The sequence below is a fragment of the Sapajus apella genome, unplaced genomic scaffold (genome assembly GCF_009761245.1).
Source record: "Sapajus apella isolate SASKATOON/1434 unplaced genomic scaffold, GSC_monkey_1.0 scaffold14, whole genome shotgun sequence".
Lineage (NCBI taxonomy): Eukaryota > Metazoa > Chordata > Mammalia > Primates > Cebidae > Sapajus > Sapajus apella.
Window position 1 is genome coordinate 30,492,868 of NW_022436954.1, and position 22,886 is coordinate 30,515,753.

The 22,886-nt window shown below is 45.9% G+C and overlaps 1 protein-coding gene across 1 annotated transcript; it reads right to left on the reverse strand.

Moving 5' to 3' along the window:
- Nucleotides 1–8,713: 8,713 nt before the first annotated feature.
- RCN1 (reticulocalbin 1) lies at nucleotides 8,714–22,706 on the reverse strand. Its single transcript, XM_032282353.1, has 6 exons — nucleotides 22,092–22,706; nucleotides 16,596–16,789; nucleotides 15,099–15,277; nucleotides 13,341–13,401; nucleotides 10,762–10,961; nucleotides 8,714–9,886 (listed from the first exon to the last, which is right to left on the reverse strand). Exons 1-6 carry the CDS (start codon nucleotides 22,343–22,345, stop codon nucleotides 9,779–9,781), a joined length of 996 nt encoding a protein of 331 aa, XP_032138244.1. The 5' UTR covers nucleotides 22,346–22,706; the 3' UTR covers nucleotides 8,714–9,778.
- Nucleotides 22,707–22,886: the final 180 nt, after the last annotated feature.

Sequence of the window (22,886 nt, forward strand, 5' to 3'; positions counted from 1 at the left end):
ATATGTACATAGACCAACACGTTCTTATGTAACGAGTGAGATCACGTGGGGCAGTACATGCTGTTCTGTAACCTGATCTTTTCCATTGAACATCTTTCCATGTCAGCCAGTGGACGTATCTCCTGGCACCGTGGGTGACAGTGGTATACCCTGAGGGGGGCTGGCCACGTGACACTCATGGTAGGTGCCCTCCCTGAGTGGAGACTTGTAGCTCGTTTCTGCTTCCCCTCCATGAACAGTGCATCATTGAATGACTTTGTGTAGTCAAACTTTTTTTCTTTTTTTTTTTTGAGATGGAGTCTCGCTCTGTCAGGCTCTAGTTCAGTGGGTTGATCTCTGCTCACTGCCACCTCTGCCTCCCAGGTTCAAGCGATTCTCCTGCTTCAGCTTCCTAAGTAGCTGGAACTACAGGCATATGTCACCATGCCTGGCTTTTTTGTTGTTGTTGTTGTTAGCCAGGATGGTCTTGATCTCCTGACCTCGTGATCTGCCCGCCTCCGCCAACCAAAGTGCTGGGATTACAGGCGTGAACCACTGCATCCAGCCTGTAGTCAAACTTTATACAACCCATAATTATTCCTTCACAATGAATTCTCATAGTCAATGATAATTTTTATCAAGAGAAGAATGCAGTAAGACAACATGATTAAAATGTTTAAATCATCTGTGGGCCTCTTTGGTGCAGAGGAGCGGAGGCTGTAATTCAGCTCGATGCTTTTTATTTCTGATTCTGTTGAGCCTCCAAGTTTTATCTCAAGTGTCACCTTGTTCCTATTAGACAAACTTAAAAAGTGAACAAGACACAGCCCCTGTTCTTCGAGATTAATATCTAGCAGTGGAAATAAGGGACACAATAACTTACTATCAATAATAAATGAGTTTTCTTTCTCATTTAGCATAAAAGCGCCTGACTTTTCATCGTGAGAAGCAAAAGAAAAAGATGGACATAAGTATTTTTTGCCGTTAAAAGGAATGGCAAAAACCACAATGACTTTTGCACCAACCTAATATATTAATAATGGCCAATGTTTAATGAGAACTTACCATGTCTAGGAACTGTTAATATATTAAATGGTATATTTTTGTCATTTAATTCTCACAGTCAGCCTATGAGGTAGGTTATGCTGTTAGATTGAGGTAGACTATATTTTAAGGGATCATTCTATAGTTCGTTACTAGAGGTTTCTCTGGAAGTGCAGAGCAAGTAAAATAAAAAAATCAAATCAAAAGAAACAGAGGTACAGCGGTCTTAAGTAATTTGCCAAAGGTAATTCGGTTAAGTGGCGGCGCTGGGACTTGAATCAAGGCTCTTTGAGGCCAGAGACCTCTGCCACTGAAACAGGTCCCTTTGGGCTGGAAGACAGCATCATGGTGACCCAGAATAAGCACTGTGATTTAATCTTCTAGGAGCTGTGGCCTGAAAACCAGCTTGTAGTCATTCTCCATGCTGGGGTTCATGGTGGCCAGTGGGTGTACCTACCACACACCTACTGGCTTTCCTCAGATCCCAGTGGCTGCCTTGGCCGTGGAGAAAGTGGGCCACTCCAGTGTGCATTACCTACTTCCTCTATTTCCACCTAAGCCCACTGAGGAACTGCCCTCAATGGATCACCGTGACCTCAGTGATGGGTTTTTCTTTGGCCATCCCATGTTGGCACAGTTTGATACTTTGGCCTGTGCCACTGGTTCTTCAGTTCATGACTTTGTGAATCCAGCCACTGGCAAGCCAACAAGCCTTCCAGAAGGCTTCTGGAAGGGCCTCCTGCAGCTGATGAGGCCAGCTTCTGTGTGAATCATACATACCATACATGGAATTGTGCATGTCATAAAATAGCTTATTTTCTAGACAATTTCTTTTGATTCCTTTGCATATATTTTTGCCCTTAAAATGACTATCAAGTCATTAAAACTTTTTATAACAGAGTCATCTAGCTCCATTGATCAAGTGCCTGCCTGCATCAGGGCTGGGGGCTAAGGGCTTTCCTCCCTGAGCCCTGGCAGCCACCTTATGAGGCAGGTACTGTTCAGACCTCCCTTTTACAGAAGATGTGAACTTTGGTGCAATAAAGCCAGCTTTCTTTATATGTTGAAAACAACAAACTAGTAAACCTTTAACACTTTTCTATTAAATCCATAACCTCAATCAGTCACTCATGCCATCAATTGAAGTCTAGAAGTAACTATGAATAAAATAAATCTTTGATGCTGAAATACATAAGCACCATACTTGGGGGTCATAATAAAAATGACTGCCATTTGCTGAATGCTGAGGACACAAAATGCTTTATGGTCGTTGCTTCAATCCATCATCATGGTTTTTCATACAGCAGGCGTTATTTTCACCATTTTCCAGATGAGAACGCTGAGGTTTTAAAGAGGACAGCTGAGTCAGGTTCTAGTCCAAGGTCTATCTCCACCTCAGTGCCATAACCATGGATTTAATCTCTCTGGGCCTCAGTTTCCTGATTTGGAAAACATGATCCCCAGTGGCCTTTTCCATCTGGATTCTTGAATTCTTTTTGCCTGTATGGAGACTCTTCATCTGCTATGGAATTGAGTTCCAAATCCCTGCCACATATAAGTGTCTTTGAAGTACTCTCACCATGATAAAAACAATTGCCAATTGCTATTCCTTTGTCATTGATGCTATTCAGTTCAACCTAGTAATAGATTGATTTTGAGGTTTTAAAAATGCTTCACGTAATAATTCTAAAGCGTGGAAAGATGATTAGCGAGCAGGCTGGTGTTTGCAGGCATTGATTACCTGACCTCTGGCACTTGACCTGCTCAGGAGGCAACAGGGAGCAATCCTTTTATTTGTGTGTCAATTCCCAGTCCTTGAGCTCCTTGCACATGCATTATGTCACCTCATTTGCACAGCTACTCTGGGAGCTTGGTATTATGATGATGATCCCCACTGTACAACAGAACAGGCTCTTCTGGAAGAGGGTGACCTGCCGAGATCACAGCACTCCTGAGTGGCAGAGTTAGAACTCGAATTCAGCCAGGCCTTTGGACCTGTCTTTCCATGCTACCAACTCTGCATCTCATCACAGTAGTCCTGAATTTTCAAATGACACCACATGCTCTCCCACCAGTTTAAAAAATGGTGGTGATAGCCCTGTTGGTTCCACTAAGAGGCTCCTGAATGAGAGGCAATAGAGTGGAGTGGTTAACAGAGTAGGGTCTATATCAGAGAAACCTGTATTTGTATCCTTTATCTGCCATTTCTAAGTAGGGGAACCACACATCTCTGTTCACCCAAGACAGTCCTGGTTGTCCTAGCATCATGGCAGGCCATCCGCTAATACTTGTGGGCCCCATCATGGGAATAAAAATGGAGGTCACTCCATTATCATTCTCCCTACCAATGGGCTCCATGTAGGTGTGTGTTTTTGTTGCTGTAACAAAATATCTTCGACTGGGTCATTTATAAAGAATATAAATTTATTTCTCGAAGCTCTGTAGGCTAGGAAGTCCAAGAGCAGGGCCTTGGTAGGTTTGGTATCTAGTGAAGGCTGCTCTCTGCTTCCGAGATGGTACCTTGTTGCTGTGTCCCGACATGGCAGAAGGGCAAAAAGGAGGCCTAGGTAGTTCTCTTTAGGCCTTTTATAAGGGCACTAATCCTATTCATGAGGGCAAGGCCTTCATGAACTAATCACCTCCTGAAAGCCCCACCTCTTAATACTGTGAGAAGAAAATAAAAACTTGGGATACCAATTCTCTTTGCCAAAAGGAAAAGTTGAGCTGAAAGCTGAGTCACGCAAGAAGCTGCCTTTCCCTTTGCTCCTAAGCAGATACCTAGAGATAAAGTTTAAATATTTCCACAGGTAACTACTCTATATTCCCCTTATTGTAAGTAAAGTACCGATTTACTGAGCAGGAGAGGAATACACAATTGACTATTCCCCTGCCTGCTCCTTTTCCTTGCAACATGTGGATTTCCATAGCCTCTGTCTTTCCCCTGCAGCCTATTGTTCCCTTAAACATTGAAGCCCTTGAAATGATCCCTGGAGAAAGGCATAGACCAGACTGTTTCTGTGATTCTGTGTTTTGTTTTGTTTTTTCCTTCCAGGCATGTCCTTAACCTTGGCAAAATAAACTTCTAAATTGATTGAGACCTGAAACATACTTTTTGGTTTACAATATCATCACCTTGGGTCTTAGGTTTCAGCATATGAATTTTGGGGTGATTCATAGATTCAAACCAAAGCAGTGTGTGTGAACACCTCAGTCTGCAGGTTCACATCGAGTCCACCCCCCCAGCAGCTGCCTATTGGCCATTCTTTGGGACTAGAAGTGCCACATTGCCTGCCTTTTGGAAGATATACCTGGGTAAGAGGCTGACCCAGGCTTTGGAAGAGGCTTGAGGTCATTTGGGCAGATAGTTCTGGAATCATATGGGAACTTGGAGCATGGTGGAGAAGCAGGTGGCACTGGCCCTGAGTGGGCAAAATCCTTTGGCCCATGGAATTCTCAACCTGTGGAGAGGAACATAACGAGAGGAGGGGTGGAATGGGTCTTTACAAGTTCCAAAGTGGGGAGAGCAGGCTGTCCAGGATTCAGGAAGATACTGATTAAAACCCCTCCCTTTCATTGGCAAAGGTGTCCCTGTCTGGATAATCAATTATACAGTCATCTCATTTGTGAGTTGTGTGGCTTTGGGCATTACTTCCCTTTCTAGTTCCCTGATTTGTAAGATGGGAAATCCACTGTGGTAACCACAGATGCTGCTCACTAGTGCTTTCAGCATTAGGATTATACTCTCCTGCTCCCTTGAAGTTAGATGTGGCCACATGATTTGTTTTGACTGACGATGCCAGTGAGCATGTGTGAAAGGCCACTTTCAGGTGGCAGCATTGGATTGTCTGTGTGGGGTCTCCAGTGGATATGGGTGTCTGTGGAGATGCCCTGCTGAGCCCCCACACCACAGCCACCACAGACAGCAGGCCAGACCACAGCTGGCTTTGCAAAAAGCAAAGATTATACCTCTGTTGTTTTAAAACACTGAGGTGTTAGGGTTGTCTGTTACCGCAACATAGCCTGGCTTCTCCTCGATCCTACAAGTATCAATCTTGAGGGCTGCTGTGAGGGTTACATGAGAAAGAAATGTATGAATTAATGTGCTTGGCATAGTTTCTGGTACAGAGCTATTAGCGTTTATCCTAGGAGCAATGAAATGAGTAAACGCACTCACTACACAAACACCTTCGAGGTAGAAGGTAGCCAATCCTTACAGCCATTTTCTCTGATGGGCTTCTGTGGGAGAATCAGACTCTATTTTCTATTTTACATAAGAAAAATGATGGAGGTACTAAGAGCACATGGGATGGTGGGACACATTACGTCTAGGGTATGTGTCCCCAGCCACAGACCCTGGGACTGACCAGAATTGAGGATGGGGATGGCTTCTTTGGAAATAGCCCCAAGTTTGTGTAAATCTCATGAGTTTACTAATGACACAAACTTTCCAACCAGTGCTCAGACTTTTAATACTTCTGTGTGAGCCAAAATGGTGAACATTACAGCACTCATTGGTTTTTAGTGGGAAATTCTAGTGCTATAAACTCGTTTTAATACTACATAGACAGCCAAATCTCAATTGCATGCTCTTGGAGAAACCTAAGATTTTATTATGAAAGTGACAAAATAAATCTAGAAGGACAAAAAAAAAAAAAAAATCCCATCAGCCATTCACTACCTCACTCCATGAGACATTTTAGCTGAGCTGCTAACAAGCAGCCACATAGCAAATGTTTGCTGGGTACTTCTGAGACGATACGACTCATACATTTGCTAACAAGGGAACAGCTACCATAATCCAAGCAGGTGAAGAGAACCTTCAGGTATTGCCGATTTTCTAACTACATTTTTGTGACACTTGTATTCATTCGAAAGCCTACAGTAGGAGACAAGAGGTGCAAAATGTGTGTTCATGTTTTGCTTGGACAGACTATGGCTTCTAGCAATTAATGCTTTCAGTCACATTAGGCATTAAATAATGCTTTGTGACATTACAGTATTTCCCATTACAGATCAATTTTGTAGCATTTGTTCATAATCAGACTTGAAATGTTACCTAGAAACAAAATATGTTTTCCTTGAAACAGTCAGACCTTATTAGAAATCTAAGGTTTTACAAATCACCATGTTAACAGTTATGTCCCCTAGCTAAGGTTTTCTTTCTTTAAATAGTGTTAAATTCAGCCCCAGAAGCGCTGGTATCTTTCAGGGTTAGTCTTCTTATGTGCACTGACTTGAAAGGAAAAACTTAATGCTCCAAATATATTTAATGTCTTACTACATATAACTTAATAAATCAACTATATTCCTTTTTGGAGGTGAAAAATAATGTTATCTCCTTTTAAATTGTTGTGCTTATAATTAGGTTACACATATTATTTTCTCATTTAAAAAAATAGCTTCAAACAGCTTCTCATTCGTTAAAAAAAAATTTTTTTTAAAGCCATGTGCTTATTTCTAGTAAAGAGGAGTTATTCTCATTTCCTTACCACATAATCATATACTGGGGGTAAGCAAAGAAATAAAGAAAAAAACATATAAAATTCTGAGATTTGGAGCAGCACAACTCAAAGCTAAACAGAAGAGAACTCTGGAGTCAGGAACACTCAGAGCTGATGTCTTGCCTTGCCATTTAATCATTGTGGAATCTTGGGCAAATCGTTCAACTTCCCATTCAGCAATTGATAGCTATTTTAATATTTTTTTCTTTTTTTAAAAATTTGTTTATTATACTTTAAGTTCTGGGGTACATGTGCAAATCTGTTACACAGGTATACACGTGCCATGGTGGTTTGCTGCATCCATCAGCTCATCGTCTACATTAGGAATTTCTTCTAATGCTATCACTCCCCAATACCCCCACCCCCTGCTATCCCGCCCCTAGGCCGCCATCCCCCGACAGGCCCTGGTGTATGATGCTCTCCTCCCTGTGTCCATGTGTTCTTATTGTTCAGTACCCACTTATGAGTGAGAACATGTGGTGTGTGGTTTTCTGTTCTTGTGTCAGTTTGCTGAGAATGATGGTTTCCAGCTTCATCCATGTCCCTGCAGAGGATATGAACTCATCCTTTTATGGCTGCATAGTATTCCATGGTGTATATGTGCCACATTTTCTTTATACAGTCTATCATTGATGTGCATTTGGGTTGGTTCCAAGTCTTTGCTATTGCAAGCAGTGTCGCAATAAACATACATGTGCGTGTCTCTTAATAATAGAATGATTTATAATCCTTTGGGTACATACTCAGTAATGGGATTGCTGGGTCAAATGGAATTTCTATTTCTAGATCCTTGAGGAATCGTCACACTGTCTTCCACAATGATTGAACTAATTTACACTCCCACCAATAGTGTAAAAGTGTTCCTATTTCTCTACATCCTCTCCAGCATCTGTTGTCTCCTGATTTTTTAATGATGGCCGTTCTAACTGGCATACGATGATATCTCAATGTGGTTAATTATTTTTTCCTGAGGGATATTCCCTTTGATTAAAGCCATCAGCCTCTCACTCATTCAGCAAATTCCTGAGCATTGATTGCTGCTAGACTCTACTGTTCTAGGTCCCAGGAAACAGCAGCAAACCAGAAAATGAGACTGCTGCTCTCCTGGTTTGTATTCTAGCTTGGGAAAGAGAGCAATGTCCAAACAGTATGATGTCAAGTGGTGTCATAGCCAGAATGGCGCCCCCCCAAAAGATATATCTGCCTGCTGACCCCCCGAACCTGTGAATGTGATCTTACTTGGAAAAAAGGATGACATAATTAAGGATCTCAAGATGAGATCATCTTGGATAATCCAAGTGGGCTCTAAATCAAATGACAAGAGTCCTTATAAGAGACACACCAAGGAGAGACACAGAGAGTGAAAGGCCTTGTGAAGACAGAGGCAGAGATGACACAGTGGAGTGATGTAGCCACAAGGAAAGGAACTCCAAGGAGTCTGCAGAAGCTGGAAGAAACGAGGAGTCATTCTCCCTAGCGCCTTCAGAGGCAGAGCAGCCCTGCTGACATCTTGACTTCAGACCCTGGCCTGCAGAACCATGTGAGTTGTTTCTGTCACTGTAAATCCCCCACTTTGTGGCAATTTGGACAGAAGGCATGGAAATGAATATAAATGGTAATGCATGCCAAGAAGAAAATAAAATGGGGATGTAAGACATGGATTCAAGTTGGGATTACTTTAAATAGCTGGGTCTGGAAGGCCTCCCTGAGGAAGTCTCATGCATTATCTGAGGGCATGAGAGATGGGTATTCTGAATGTGAGGGACAGCAAGTGGAAAGGGCCCCACCTGGGAATGACCTCGGTGTGTCTGAGGACTAGAAAGTCTGTAGGGCCAGAACACAGGGGCTGTGAAAGGGAGAGTGGTAAGATGACCACGCTAGCAGGGCCAGATCCCACAGGCCTCCTCCTACTGGGCCTCGTGGGCCCAGGGAAGAAGTCCAGATTTCTAGTGGAAACATTTTCAGGAAGATTTTATAGTTCAAATGACCGAGAGAAGAACGGGCATTAAGTATATACATATATTAAATTAGTAAATATGAGTCTGTTCTGAACATCCTAGTAACTGGATGAACAAAACCCCAGAACCTTTATCATCATACTCACGGGATCCAACCCCACTGTTTTATGCTATATAAATAATAATGTCACCAACAGCATCTGTGAAGTCAAACACCACAGGACACAGTAGAAAATTTTTAGGGGAATCCTTTATTTCATTCACTTCCTCCTTACAAGGTGAAATTTCAATCTGTACAGGTTGTGTCTGCCAGTTCAGTGCATGGCTCAGAATTTCACCTTGTCCTCTTTCCTTGGCATAACCTGTTCTGGGGGTCAGGTCCGAGGGTCATGGATTCACTGGACTGGATGGGACACAATCCAGAACTCTGCTATGTTTGGCTTCGCAAGGATCCTACCACCTCATTCTAATCAGTGATCACTGAGGAAGTGCACTGTATTCCTATTCACTATTTCAAAGAACAAGCCTACCTTACTGGTTTATCAAGAACGTCCTCTGAAGTGTATTTAGGTTTATCATTTTCCTATAGTTCTTCAAATGTCAGATATTCATCTTTTCCCTACCTTTAAATTCCTATCTTTTTCACATTATCTTTCTTCATTGCTTTTTAATAGAAAAACAAACAAAGACATGGATTTGTTGTGCATGTTAGCAGATCCATACCGGAAAATGCATGGAGGTTTTATACCCACTTTCCAATAACAGCTCAGAGTATAAAGTCAAGAAGGAAGAATCTGAAATATTAAGACTATTCAGAAATAAGCTTACCTAGGATGATACCACTTTTGCTTAATCTGAATTTCTCCTTTCCAACTATTTAACAGTGGCAAATATTAAAAAATCTGGTAGTTAAAATACACAAAAGTCTCTTCATACTACTGTCTCCCCAACCCACCCAACTTCTGAAGAAAAGGGCTTTTTCAAGTTTTGTTCCCCTTTAAGTTTCAGTGGAAAAAAAAAAAAAAAAAAAACTTTAAAAAAGTCATGTTGTACCAGTATCTCCCCAGAGAGAACTGCAATTTTCCAAGGTTTTCATGTGTTTTGAGAGAAATCTTACTGAAAGAATAGTGATGTCCATTTTCCGGTAAATACTGAGTGAAAAACAATTTTTATACCCCAATCTGAGGTATAAACTTGCTTTTTGTGGGAACACAACTGTTGCAAATTAGACAATTGTAGCAACCATCCAAGACAATAGCAGAATGCCTGTGACAGTCTGCCATATTCTGGTGTCTATCAAAGCTCATCGTGATTTTTTGTGAGATCTTCCCCATAATTGGTAGCTTGGCTTCCAACAAACATGTTCCAGTTCTCCAGTATTTCCTCTTTAGTTAGCTTCTCATCCTATAGAAGAGATGAAAGAGCTCTGTCACGGAAGCTCTGATAACTGTACTAGTTCAGCATGATAATTATGTCATTTCATTGATATGCAACATTTAAAATACAATATTTAGTAATTCAGAAGCTGCTGGGCACCTCCTTCATCTACCATGACTGCACTGCAAAACTTCAAATCGGAGCAGCCTCTGGCTATAAAAACTGTGCTAACATGTGGCAGGGAAGTTCCCCAGTAATTCAGAAGTTAGAATCCATTCGTGTCCACAAGCAGTGTTGGTTTTCCCAAAATTGGCCCTCAAGAATACCACTTCCTTCTTATGGCCTCACTGCCTAACCTGACTATTGGCATAATCTGACAATGTAGGGACAATCAGCAAAGTGCGGAATAGGCAGGACTTATTTTCTAAAGTTACTGATTTGTTTATTTGGATGTTTATCAATAGATACTGAAGTACTACGCATTAAAAGCCAGAAACCTGAGCTTGCCTGAGGATGTCTGGGCTTTAATGGGAGGGACTTCCTTGTTCCTGACACATCACAGATGTTTGATAAATATTTGCTGACAATGAATGGATAAGCTCATCCTAGGGCAACATGGGGCATACTTCTTAAATCTGTGTCATGCCCACAAAGTTCTGGAATCCTAGGAGATGTGATTAATATAAGTCTGTGGCTCATAGCTGACTTTCCAGGAAAGCTGAGGCCCAATAAGCTTATTGTGTGTTATGGTATTAGTTTACAGGTTTCCACTGCGGGACAAGAAGGAAAAGTCAATAAAGACATGGCCACATGAGTCAATGCTATCGCCGAGAAAGCAAACAAAACCAATCTTTGGTAAACTGTCTCCCTTCCATCAGTGATCCCAGAAGAATGGGAAATACCTTGTTTTTGTCTGACTCATACACCAGATGCCTGGCCTCAGCCTGTGCATGATCATAATCTTGAGGGAGGATCCAGTGGCGAATCTCGTCTTTGTCCAGCTTCCCGTCCTTGTTCAGATCCCGGAATTCGTTAAACTGCTCCCGTTCTGATAAAACCCAGTCTGGTTCAGGGCCATTCTCCTCATGGGAAAACATATCCGCTAGAAGGGAAGGTTGCTGGTGGTTACAGAGAAAAGTGCGAAGGTAAACCACCCCCCCCAAAAAAAAAAACTTGACCTCCTGAGCTTTAGGAAAGGCGATGACCAATCAAGAGACCTAACTCAAACAGCTGGTAGGCAGTTTCTTAGTGATAATAGTGCAATAATTTATCCTTGATGAATGCCACCTGGTAGAGTAGAAAGACGCGAGTTTAAAAGAAGCCAAAAGACAAATCCCGGCTCTTGACTTAGTTTGGTGACTGAGCCACAGCTCATATGAGCTGGAGGCCACGCAGGAACATAGGCACTCTGCTTTCAATCCAGAGTCTTAACTACTGTGTGTATTACTATTGCTTATATCATTTCCACAGGGCTTTCACTGTCATTTTATTTCATCCTTATAACAATTCTACAAGATGGGTCATTATCCCCCATTGTACAAAATGGTAAGGAAAAGAAAAAGGAAATGTTTATGCATTGTTTGTGTGTCACTAGCTCTTCTTGGAAAAGAGAGAAACGCTGTGGGCAGTTTCTCTGTAATGGAAGCAGAGCTTGGAAATATGGGTGGTAAAGGGAGCAAGTAGTAAGCGAAGGAAAAAAAGAGACGAGACTCTTGACTACAAGGTAGACCCCTAACTGACATGTCTACACTGTTTTCAGGAAAGAGCTGTAATATGTATTAGCTAATTTGAGCTTCATCCAATCCTGCAAGAATGAGCTCAATTTTTTTCCCCATTTTACAGAAAAGGAAGCTGAGGCTCAAAGCCATTACATGATTACCCCAGGGTCACACAGCTCATCAGTGAAGAAGGTGGGGCTCCTAATTCCAGTGCCCTTCCGAATATACCTTCCACCACCCGCTTCCCACTTGTTGCCACCTGAAGAGAAGCCTCCCCAAAAAGTGAAATGACAAGTCAATACATTGGGTTTCTCAGACTACGAGTCACTCGGTATTTGATTTTCAAGTGCAGCGCCTCCATCTCCCTCTCTTTATTTAGTATAAAGAATGAGATGCTTCTTTTAGGCAAAGCCACTCAAAGAGTTCTGCCCCTGACTTTGCACCATTTCAATGCACAGTTCTAGAGGGCCAGGCAGAGCAAACATGTTCAATCAAAAGCACTACATTGTTTAAATCATGCAGCCATTGCTGTCAGTCTCATTCCACCCCACGGCCACCGTGAGAGGTCCACGCTTCTGAACTTCACCCTCGCACATGCACCCAGCAAGAGGATGGCTCTGCTACTTGTTCTGATGAGAGAGCTGTCAGCATCTGTTATTCTATCAGGGGAGTGCCACCAAGATCATTTTAATTACTATGGCGAGAGCTACCTGTCTGTTACCAATGACACACAAGGAACAGTGTTCGTTTCAGGATCAAATATAATTTCTAATGATTAGAGGAAACTTTGCTCTTCTTTGCTGAAGGCACTTGTTCTCTGTCTAGGGTGGCAAAGTAATACAACCACAAAACCAGAGACGGATGGCAACTCGGGCTCTGGGTTTTACATTTAAAGGTAATAGGGGCTTCGATTAAAAATCTGTACAAAAAGTATATATATTTCATTCCTCTTTTCATAGGTCAACACCTAAATCAAATGATTTCCCAGCTTTTACTTATTGAGATTTCGGAAAAGGGCTGTCGTGAGAAGGGGGCCTGCAGCTGGAGCCACGTGCCGTAGCGGCTGGTAAGGATCAGAGAGAACTGTCCTTGTTGCCTGCTCTAGCCCTTTCTGGCGGGGCTTGGGGTGGGGGGATTTGGGGCTACTGGCGAGGGCTCTAACGAGCAATGGTGGGTTCAGACCCAAATACATTAATTTAACTCTATGGGACTCCTGACTGAAGGATGGAAAACGAGGAGCACAAAATGACCATATTATTGGGCAATTGTGCACTCTGTAAAGCATTCATCTCTCTTAAGAAGAAGGCCTTTCTGTAGAGCTCAGACACATAAACAGTTCTGCTAGGCACAGCCGTATCTACTCAGAGCTTCTAGGCCCCATTGACCCAATCCAGTTTTAGAGTCTGCCCTGACACTGATTCCTCTATCTTTACTGTAAGTCTATGGGATCTCCAATGCCCTTTTCCAAAGGTAAAACCAGGCAGTGTGACAAAGGGCAGCTCTCAGAATCACGGGGCCAACTGTTGGGCAGCCTAGTGTAGGGCCAGCTTTTTCATCTCTTCTCCACTGAATGAGGTCTAATAATACTTCCCTGATACCACACCACTAGGGCTGATGTGACAAGCAGGCTGGAAGTTCACAGGAGTGACTTACAGACTTGCAGCTGTTGCTAAAAGAGACATCTGGGGAAAGAAGCCAGACGTGTGGGTGGAGGCATGTGGCCCCGCTGGGATAGCTGAGCAAGACTCCAGGCCAGCACTCACCGATATACTCATCCTGATCCACAAACCCATCCCCGTTCTTGTCGATGTCCTCCAGGGTTTCCTAGGAAGCAAAGGGTAAAACAGAATGCAAGATGGCCGTGAGCTCTCAGGAAGTCTGAGAATTCTATTGCCCTCCTTTATCCAGCTTTTATGGCTGAATGCTTGATGACTTCTGGCTCATCTCCTTATTTCCCTGGGAACTAGTTTCTCTTCTGAAAAAAAAACAGGCAATAGTTTCTGTTCCTAATCCCCCACCCCAATTTCAAGAGCAGAGGGCTTGCTTCAAAGCAAGATGCACCTGTAACCTCAGAGGTGCTCTGCCCATATCAGGAGGCCCTGCCAGGCCAGCCAACTCCACCATTCAGCCAAAACACCCGCTGGGGAACATGCAGGAAACCCAGTGTGAGAACCACTGGATTAGATGACCACAAGAACAGACTCCAGCGCTAACAGGACTGTGAATGTTGGCGTCAGAGAAATGTGAAACAGTGGACAACTAAAAAATAAAAGTGCAGCCGACTTTCTAATATAGTATGCTCTATATTTTGTCTACTTGACCTCTTATTTAGGTTTTTTGTTTGGGTCAGTAATTAAATGAGTCTACTGTCCACTGGCACAGCAACTCAGTGACATCCTGGGTCAAAACAAAGAGCCAACTTGAGAGCAGAGAGCCTCTCCCAAAGGCTTGTAGTTCACTGTGGCTCATTCCCCACCTGCACTGTCCTCTGCTGCATTAGCTGTCACTACATGGTTGCTGGGTGGTAAAGAGAAAGGATTCTTGGAGCCACCGCCCAGCTCTTACAGCCATGGCGATCATGAGGATGAAGCATAAGTGGACCCTTCCACCACCTAGAAAACTAAAACCATCTATAGTTCATGTAAACAAAAGCTCTAGCCATCTGTTTCCCAGGATTGAAACAGTTGGAAATGGCTTGGTGCATCTGCCCAGGAAAACAGGTGATGGCATGTATTTAATTGTTATGGAAAATGAAGACATTTGAGACCCAACAAAACACCACGGCAGGCAACTACATTCTGCGGCCTTACAAGCGTAGTCATCCCTCGAAGCCCAGGATCTGATCCACCCACCCTCCAAAGACCCACCCTCAAAGGGTAGCAGCCCTTCCAGCCATAATTCTTACTTTACGATCCCATACAGTTTTAACAATCCCATGCATTCCATTTCTGAGTCTTTTTCTAATTCCCTTAAAACTGAAAAATGCGGCAGAGACTAGCTAGCTGCTCACTTAACCCATTTGTCCTTTCTGGGCACATATCTAAACTAGATTTCCCAACCTCTTCACATCTAGGAAGGACCAGTGGACATAAGTGAAGGAGTGTATCATTCCCTGGCCAGAACAGTAAAGAAAGACAGTATCTTCTCATTTCCTCTCTTTTCCTTTGTCAGCCAGCCGGATGTTGCAGGATGACTTTGAAGCTACAAGATGGCAGAGCACAAGCAGGAGTGCTTAGAGGAGAACTGGGCACCCAACAGTGCTCAGAGAACGGCCCAGGAGATCCATCCGGCTAGAACAAGCTTTGATGGTGTTAAATGGCTACAAATGGAGGCTATTTGTTACAGCAGTCAGCTTGCCTTGACTAATTTACTGGGTAGATAGGTGTTCCAACACACCCCGCTTCAGAGCCCTTCTGCAATTCCCTTCAGGCTGAAAAATGTTCTCTCTTTGGAAGAGTCAAGATTTAAAGGCAGCTTTCTCCCCCAGTCTTTTCCCGGCCCAGGCTCTTCACTTATCTTACCAAAACCACAATTTCCTTCATATGCTCAAACTCCTCAGGATGCAGAAAGGCAGTGAACTCCTCCCGAGTGGCGGTCAGGTCACCATCGAGGTCTGCAGCTTTGAATCTTCTCTCATCACGTGGCAGCATCTTTCTAAAGGTGTGATGATCTGAAGAATCCTGAAACTCCGCGGGGTTTCCTGCAGGATGTATATATGCAGAAATGTTTTTAAATTGTGCTGCCAACAGAGGCGTTTCCTGCCAGACCACTCATCCTTCATGCTCAGATAGTACACATAGGGAAAAAAGGTCCTGACCTACTGAGTTCTTGAAAACATTTTATGTCAGAATGCCTCTAATATCAGTCCCTTCAAGCCACCCTGTGGGGGAACCACGTGCAATAATTCCCCTAATATGCTAGGCCTCATGGCATATTAGGGGAATTCTGCATGTGGTTAAGAGCGCAGGCTTTAGAGCACACTACTGCCATACTTCTCTTTGCAGAACTCTGCTTTCATCATCTCATCCTTTGATCTAGAACATGGCTACCTGGTACCCACAACATCTTGTCCCAACACCGTGCCTGGCTTTCAAGATCTCCCCGATTCTGGCTGCATGCGTGCATCTTTGGTTCTCCTTGGGCCTGTTTCTTCGCTGTCCTTACCATGCACCCATCAGGTCTGTACCCGGTGCCTCTGTATCCCACTTCTCCTTCATTCCCTCCATCTTGTTCGTCTTGGATCCAAACCCTTACTGCATGCATTGCTGCATCTTTGCCCCTCCAGTTGACCCACCTTCCTCAAATATAAATCCATTCTCTAAGGTCCCCGTTTCCAAACCACCCACACCAGGAAGCCTTCCCTGACTGTTCTGGCCCACTCAATCCTTGCTATCCAGAATTAGGTAGCATTTTGAAAGTGTACCACAGACACACCTCCCTTCTGCTTTCCGTGCGTGCATCGGAGATGAAGTTGAGATGGGGTTGCAATCTGAGGGAGGTTTTTTTTTTGAGATGGACTCTCATTTTGTCACCCAGGCTGGAGTGCAGTGGCACAATCTCGGCTCACTGCCACCTCTGCCTCCTTCAAGCAATTCTCCCGCCTCAGCTTCCTGAGTAGCTGGGACCACAGGCGCATGCCACCACCCCCGGCTAATTTTTTGTACTTGTTGTAGAGACAGGGTTTCGCCGTGTTAGCCAGGATGGTCTCGAACTCCTGACCTCGTGATTCACCCGCCTCGACCTCCCGAAGTGCTGGGAATGACAGGTGTGAGCCACCACACCTGGCCAGGATTTTTTTTTATTAGCCCTCACACGCCTTCCCTCCCACCTGCATCTTCACTCAGCGTAAGCGACTCAGTACATTTGAGTTTGCAGAGGAGGGTGTTACACAAGCCGGTTCTACTTAGGAGGCCGTGACATCTCCCTGAAGGGAGTGGATATGATGAGAGAGGAGAGAGGCTACAAAAAGCTTGTGAACCGGGCCCCCGCTGTGTCATTGCTCCCGCAGCACCTCTTACCTAGGTAGTAACCATAGGTGGCTTGTTTGTATTCTTCCCAGGAGATTTTATCATCCTTATCCCTATCGTAATCCTTCCAGACTTTGGCGACATTATCGAAGATGTATCTTTTCTGCACCCGTTTGATCCAGGTTTTCAGCTCCTCAGTAGTGACAAAGCCATCTCCGTCATTGTCGATTCGATCAACAATCTTCCTGCAGTACAAAAAAAGAAAAAACCCACACACATGCACAAGGCTATTATCAACTCTTGTGTGATCCTGGTCCAGCAAAAGATCAAACACCTGCGCAATCTAAAATGCACAAACAACCACAGCAGAATCAATGATCCAAGGAGGCTGGAAGGAAATCTTCAAGCTTATCCTTCCACGGTTGATGTGCTGTCCCCCGACCAGGGCTAAGGGCAGACACCGCTAATGGATCGCGCCGCTCTGTCCTGATAAACCTAGAAGAGCTCTCTGAATTCTCAGCACGGTGCTCTGGTGATGGCCACTACCAATGGATCAGAGCTGATCTGTAAGATGAACCCTATTAATCTTCTCTGTGCTAGTCCAACTCCCTCACTTTGGAGTAATGGAAACTGAGGCCCAAAGAAATGGAATCACTTTTCTAAGATTATACAGCCAGTATCTGGTAAAACTGAGGTGAGAACTCAGGTCTTCTGGCTTAAGTTCAATGCAAAAAGTGGAAACTTTTAGGTAAATCAAAAGATACAAATTGAGTTGTTTTTTTTTTTTTTTCAATCCCACCACCATGGACTCAAAGACTTGAAACCTAAAGCAGGAGGAGACCAGCTGGTGGACACAGCACAAATGTCAGCGCTGAAGGGGCCTTGACATCATGGAATCTATTCATGAAACTTGACCAGCTGAGCCACTCTAGGAGCCTAAATCCTTTGCTCTTAGGGTAAAGACTCCTATACCAGCTCCACAGCTGGCCTAGGTTTCAGAAACTTCCCACTGGACTCCACTGAGGCACCCTAAATGCTGGCCCAGAGCAAACTTCAGGCTGGGAACTCACTCTCGTAGCCTCTAGACGAGATGGTCCCAAACTAGGACAGCATCTCAATAGGGAACTTCAGAAACACCCACAAGCTATTTCCATTGTTTAAAAAAGTTTCACCTTTGTAGTCCATTTACCTGGGAGGAGGTCACACAGGCTAACTCTAGATTTCTTTGTTTTGGGCTGGAATTCTATCAGCTTCAGTGGTCAAACTTTCTTACTTGTCAACAGACCTTCTGATAGACAATTAATCTTTAATTAATAAAAAGTGGGAAACAAATTCATCGGTACAGTTTGCTAGTTTCATAGAGAAAATCTCCTATAACTTTTTTTAGGTGGGGGGAGGGTACAGAAGACAAGGGGCGGAGTGAATAATCAAAGTCCGCACCTCCTACCTGAACCCAAGAGTCCAACCTCCTCTTTCTCAGGAAGGTGTAAACATCACTAACAGCTTGAAAGTGCCCTTTTATTTGCCAGCTTAACAGGTCTCAATCCTAAAAGATAGGCTGGACCTGTGATCCAGTGCTTTAGAAGGCTGAGGTGGGAGGACTGAGGTGGAGGGCCAAGAGTTTGAGAGCAGCCTGGGCAACATAGTGAGATCCTGACTCTACAAAAAATTTACAAATTAGCCAGACATGGTGGTGCATCGCCCGGCTACTCAGGAGGCTGAGGTGTGAGGATTGCCTGAGCCCAGGAGGTCGAGGCTGCAGAGAAATATGATCGCACCACTGTAAACCAGCCTGGGCAACAAACGCTGTCTTAAAAAAAAGAAAAAGAAAAAGACTAAAAGATTTCTTCCCCCAGGAAATCATAGCCAGACACAGCAGAATTCCTTTAACATTGTGCTGTGGTGAGCCCTGTTACATGCCAAGCACTGCTCCAGTCCTGGGGACAGCATGGAGGCATGCCAGTGGGTTACCCAAAGCCAACTGGGAAACAGGATCTCAGACTAACGATATTAGACTCTATAATCCTCTTTTGTGGAAAGGACAGCATCTAATCTATGCCAAATTAAACATCTAGGACACAGCTCAGCCTAACACATAGTAGGGACTCAACAAATATTTGTTGTAAGAATAAAGAAAATCTTAACCTCTCTCTTTAACAGTCGCAAGTGAGATCCTGGGAAAGGCAGCCAGAATGGAGATGAAGCCCAACACTTTCATCAGAACACCTGGATCCTCGTCCTGCCTCTGGTCCCCATTATCTGTGTGGTCCTGGGCAAATGTCTTGACTCTCTGAGTTTCTCCATCTATAAACTGAACACCTACTTCACAAGGAATGTTGTGAGGAATAAACGAGAGAATGCATGCCCTTCCTCACGAAAGACAATCATCTAGATCGGGGCAGATGGTAGCTGCTACGCAGTAGCCATTCAAATGTTTGTTGCATGAATAAATGAAGTCAAGGTGTTGAAACAAGGAACAAACCCAGTCCAACTCCATTATCATTTGTTCTCAACACCAGCAGGCAACAGAATGAGCAAAACCTCTCGATGGGACCTATGGCCACTTGGAGGTACCCTGCTAGCTGCCAAACAGGGCTGGCGGACTCTGCTGTAAATGATGACTGCCACATGGGACTAAAGGTGTCAAGAGAAACCAGGTATGGGGGTCTGTATGTGAAATCATCCAAACTTTAAATGTTGGCAAGTAATTTACATTTTTTTCTAAGACTGTGTGGTATATTTGTGACTGTATGCAGCCTACAGGTTCCCACTATGCAAACCTCTGGCCCAGGTGTCTTCAGGGGCCTTAGAGTTGTCACAGTTTCAGAACTGAGAAGTGATGGTGACAAAGTTCCCTAGATCCAGCCACATTCTCAGCAGCCAGTCTTGGAGGGGACCACTGAAACAGAAGCTTTGGACAGAAGGGCGGCTTCTCACACTCAGCCCCATCCAAACTGGACCCATAATTTCTAGCACCTGCCTCAACCCCAGATTTAACTTACAAGTGAATGGTGCATTCCACCACACATCTAGTGGCTCGGTCCAGAGACCCAGATGTCCCCATGATTCCTGCCTCCCTCCTCGCCCCGTCATTGAGTCAAGAGCAAGTGCTGCCAGTTCTACTTCCCACTGGTGTCTAGATTCATCCCCCCACTGGAATCCAGAGAGGCCAAGCCCCTTCAGCATTCACCTCCTCTCCCCTGCCACTGGTCTAGTCTGTGCCTTGATTATGTTCTCTGTGTGCTGTCCTCCTGCCATCCTGACTTTGCCAATGAGTTTTGGGGGTTATGACATTTTGACAACGTACAGCACAACCACTGATCTCCATCTCACCAAGGTCCTTCCTGCTGTGCCCTTGGTTTCCCCTCCATTCCCACCTCCCTCTTCTCTTCCCTTCCCCTTTGCAGACTCACCACCCCTCATTCCCCAGAATACTTTTCAAAACCTTTAGAAATGGGCTGTTCTGTCTTTAGGAATGCCTTCCCCTGCTGTACACCTGGCAACCTCCAAGTCATCCTACAAACTCTCTATCAGGTGACAGCCTCAATCCCCTCTCTGTAACCTGCAGCCCTGGGGGCTCCTTCTGGATGTGCTCACCAAAGGTTTTATGGGCCATCATTGCAGCAATCATGCATAACATCTGGTCTGTCTGTGCTTCTCTCCACCTTTGCTTACAAGCACTTTGATGCCTAGAGCATAACGTTTCATCTTTGTACCTGCCAGTTATCTAAACTGGGGCCTGGTACACAGTAGCCATTCAAATGTTTGTTGCATGAATAAATGAAGTCAAGGTGTTGATACAAGGATCAAACCCAGACCAACTCCACCATCACTTGTTCTCACTACGAGGCTGCACTGTCATGATAAAGGCATTAACTGGAAGCTGTAGGACTGCATCTTATATAGTTTCCCAAATCCCAAAACCTCTCCCTGTCTCCTCTCCAGTGCAATGTGGCTACCACTCAGGGCTCCAGGATAAATTAGTCTCCAGGTGCCTCAAAGCAATATAATAGACTGAAATCATCAATGGCCCCCATTGTTAAGTCCTAAACGAGAAGAGAAAATACTCTGCCAGATAAAAGGTAATTGTTTGAAGGTGACTTTGAAGTTCAAAGTTTTTTTTATCAGAGCAGGCAGATGGTGCACCTACACAATAGCTAGAATTTATCCTCATATTCCAATAAACACCTTAGCCTTTGGAGGCCCCCAGGAACACAGGGATGGCTGTGTTCTCTTTCATGTGGCAGAACATGAAGATCCTCCACCCCCAGGAATCAGGTTCTGGGATATCTGAGACCTGGTGCCCAGTAGGCAGGGCTGCTGGGCTCTTCCCCAGCCCTGCTTCCATCTGGGACCAGGCTGCCTGCTGGGTCCTCTGTGCAAGGATCCCTGGATAACTCTGCACACTGCCCAAGTGTCTCCTCAGGGGGACCTGGGGAGGGTGTACTGAAATGCACCAAAGTTTTGTTTTCCGGATTTGGTTCCTGTTTCAACTGACTTTAACAGCCCAAGTCAAAATCCACCACCACTGCGAGCACCCTGCAGATTTTTGCCCCCAACAAATCAGTGGCCAAAGAACTGAGTGCTTCTGCAGAATCTGCTGCCAACAGAAACCCGTTTCCATTCCCTTTCCCTCGTGTTTCTGATTTCCAACTGAGTGTCCCTTCTCAACCGGATTCTACACTAGATTTTATTTTATTTTCATTTTTTTGAGACGGAGTCTCACTCCGTAGCCCAGGCTGGAGTTGAGTGGTGAAATCTCGGCTCACTGCAACCTCTGCTTCCCGGGTTCAAGCGATTCTCCTGCCTCAGCCTCCCAAGTAGCTGGGATTACAGGCGTGCGCCACGACACCCGGGTGATTTTGGATTTTTAGTAGAGACGGGGTTTTGCCATGTTGGTCAGGCTGGTCTCGAACTCCTGAGCTCAGGTGATCCGCCAACCTTGGCCTCTCAAAGTGCTGGGATTACAGGCGTGAGCCAACACGCCCGGCCTCCTTACGCTAGATTTACAGGGTGATTAGTCAAAAGGCAAGACCACCCCGGCCGAGACCAGGAAGCATGCCTGTCGCTCGCCTGCGCCTTCATCTTTTATCCATTTATGTTCATCCCCGAGGCCTTCTTGGCGAGTGCCTCAAGCCCTTCTCCCCGGGAGTTGGGGGATAAAAGAGAAACTGCGAGAGGGTGGGCATGTCACTAACAGGCCCCTGTGGACAAACTCTTCTTTTGTGCACTCTCTCCCCTCCCTTCTGATGCAACCCAGGGGAGGGGGCGGGCCATCGCCGTCCTGGCTCCCGCGGCCGCTGCCACGTTCTCGCCTCCCCGCGGGAAGCCACCCCGGCCAGGGCGCGGCGGCGATCTCCACGCTGGGGTCCCGGCGCCCTCCAGCAACTTAGCCAGAGCTCCGGCGCCGAGCCGGGCAGGCCCCCGCCATAGGGGCCGCGCGCGCGATTTCGCTTTCGCTTTGGCTCTGGTATCCCGCGTGGCTCCCGCCCGGGCGGCCCCTGAACACCTGCGCCGCCCCCCGCGCGGCCGCGGCCGCGGTCTCACCCCAGCCTTTCCTTGCTCTCGTCCGGGGTGAGCTGGTCGAAAGTCTTGGAGTCCTCCTTGCCCAGGAAGGCCTCGTGGTCGTACTGGAAGCTCTGGTTGTCCTCGGGGGGCCGCTCGCCCAGCTCCGAGTCGGGCCGCACCACGCGCTCCTTGCGCACCGTGGGCTTGGCCAGCAGCGCCCGCGGCGCCAGCGCCAGCGCCAGCAGCAGCCCCAGGGAGAGCCCCAGGCGGCGACCGCGGCCACCCCGCGCCATCGTCCCGAGGAGAGGGCGGCCGGGAGGGAGGCGCCGAGAGGGCGATAGCAGCAGCAGCTCGGGAATGGGGGCTTGGAGCGCGCCGGCGGCGGGGCTAGGGCCGGCGCGGAGGAGGGGACAGGCCAGTCCCTCCGCCAGTGCCCGCCCAGCGCCCGAGGCGAGGGGCGCGCCCGGGGCCTCGGGCTGGGAAGCTGCAGGCCGCCGGGCTCACGAGCCCATTGGCCGCTGCGTTGCCGGGGGAGGCCGGGGCCGCGGAGCCACGTCGCTAGCCCGAGTGGTGGGCGCGGGGCTCGGGTTTCGCCTCGGCCCCTCCCCGCGATCTCGTCTCTGGGGGCGGGCCCGGGCGAACTGGGCTGGGGACTGGAGGGCTCGGAGGAGAACTGGGAAGTTCTTTGTCAAGCAACAGATGTTCAGGGTAAAATTCCCTCTGACTTCCTACAGTTCCGGAAAACTGTAAGGAAGGAGGCGCTGCCCCTCCTCAACTTCCAACTGAGACCCCGAATCTCAGCCCCAGAGCCTGCTCTGAGATGTGTTCCCAAAC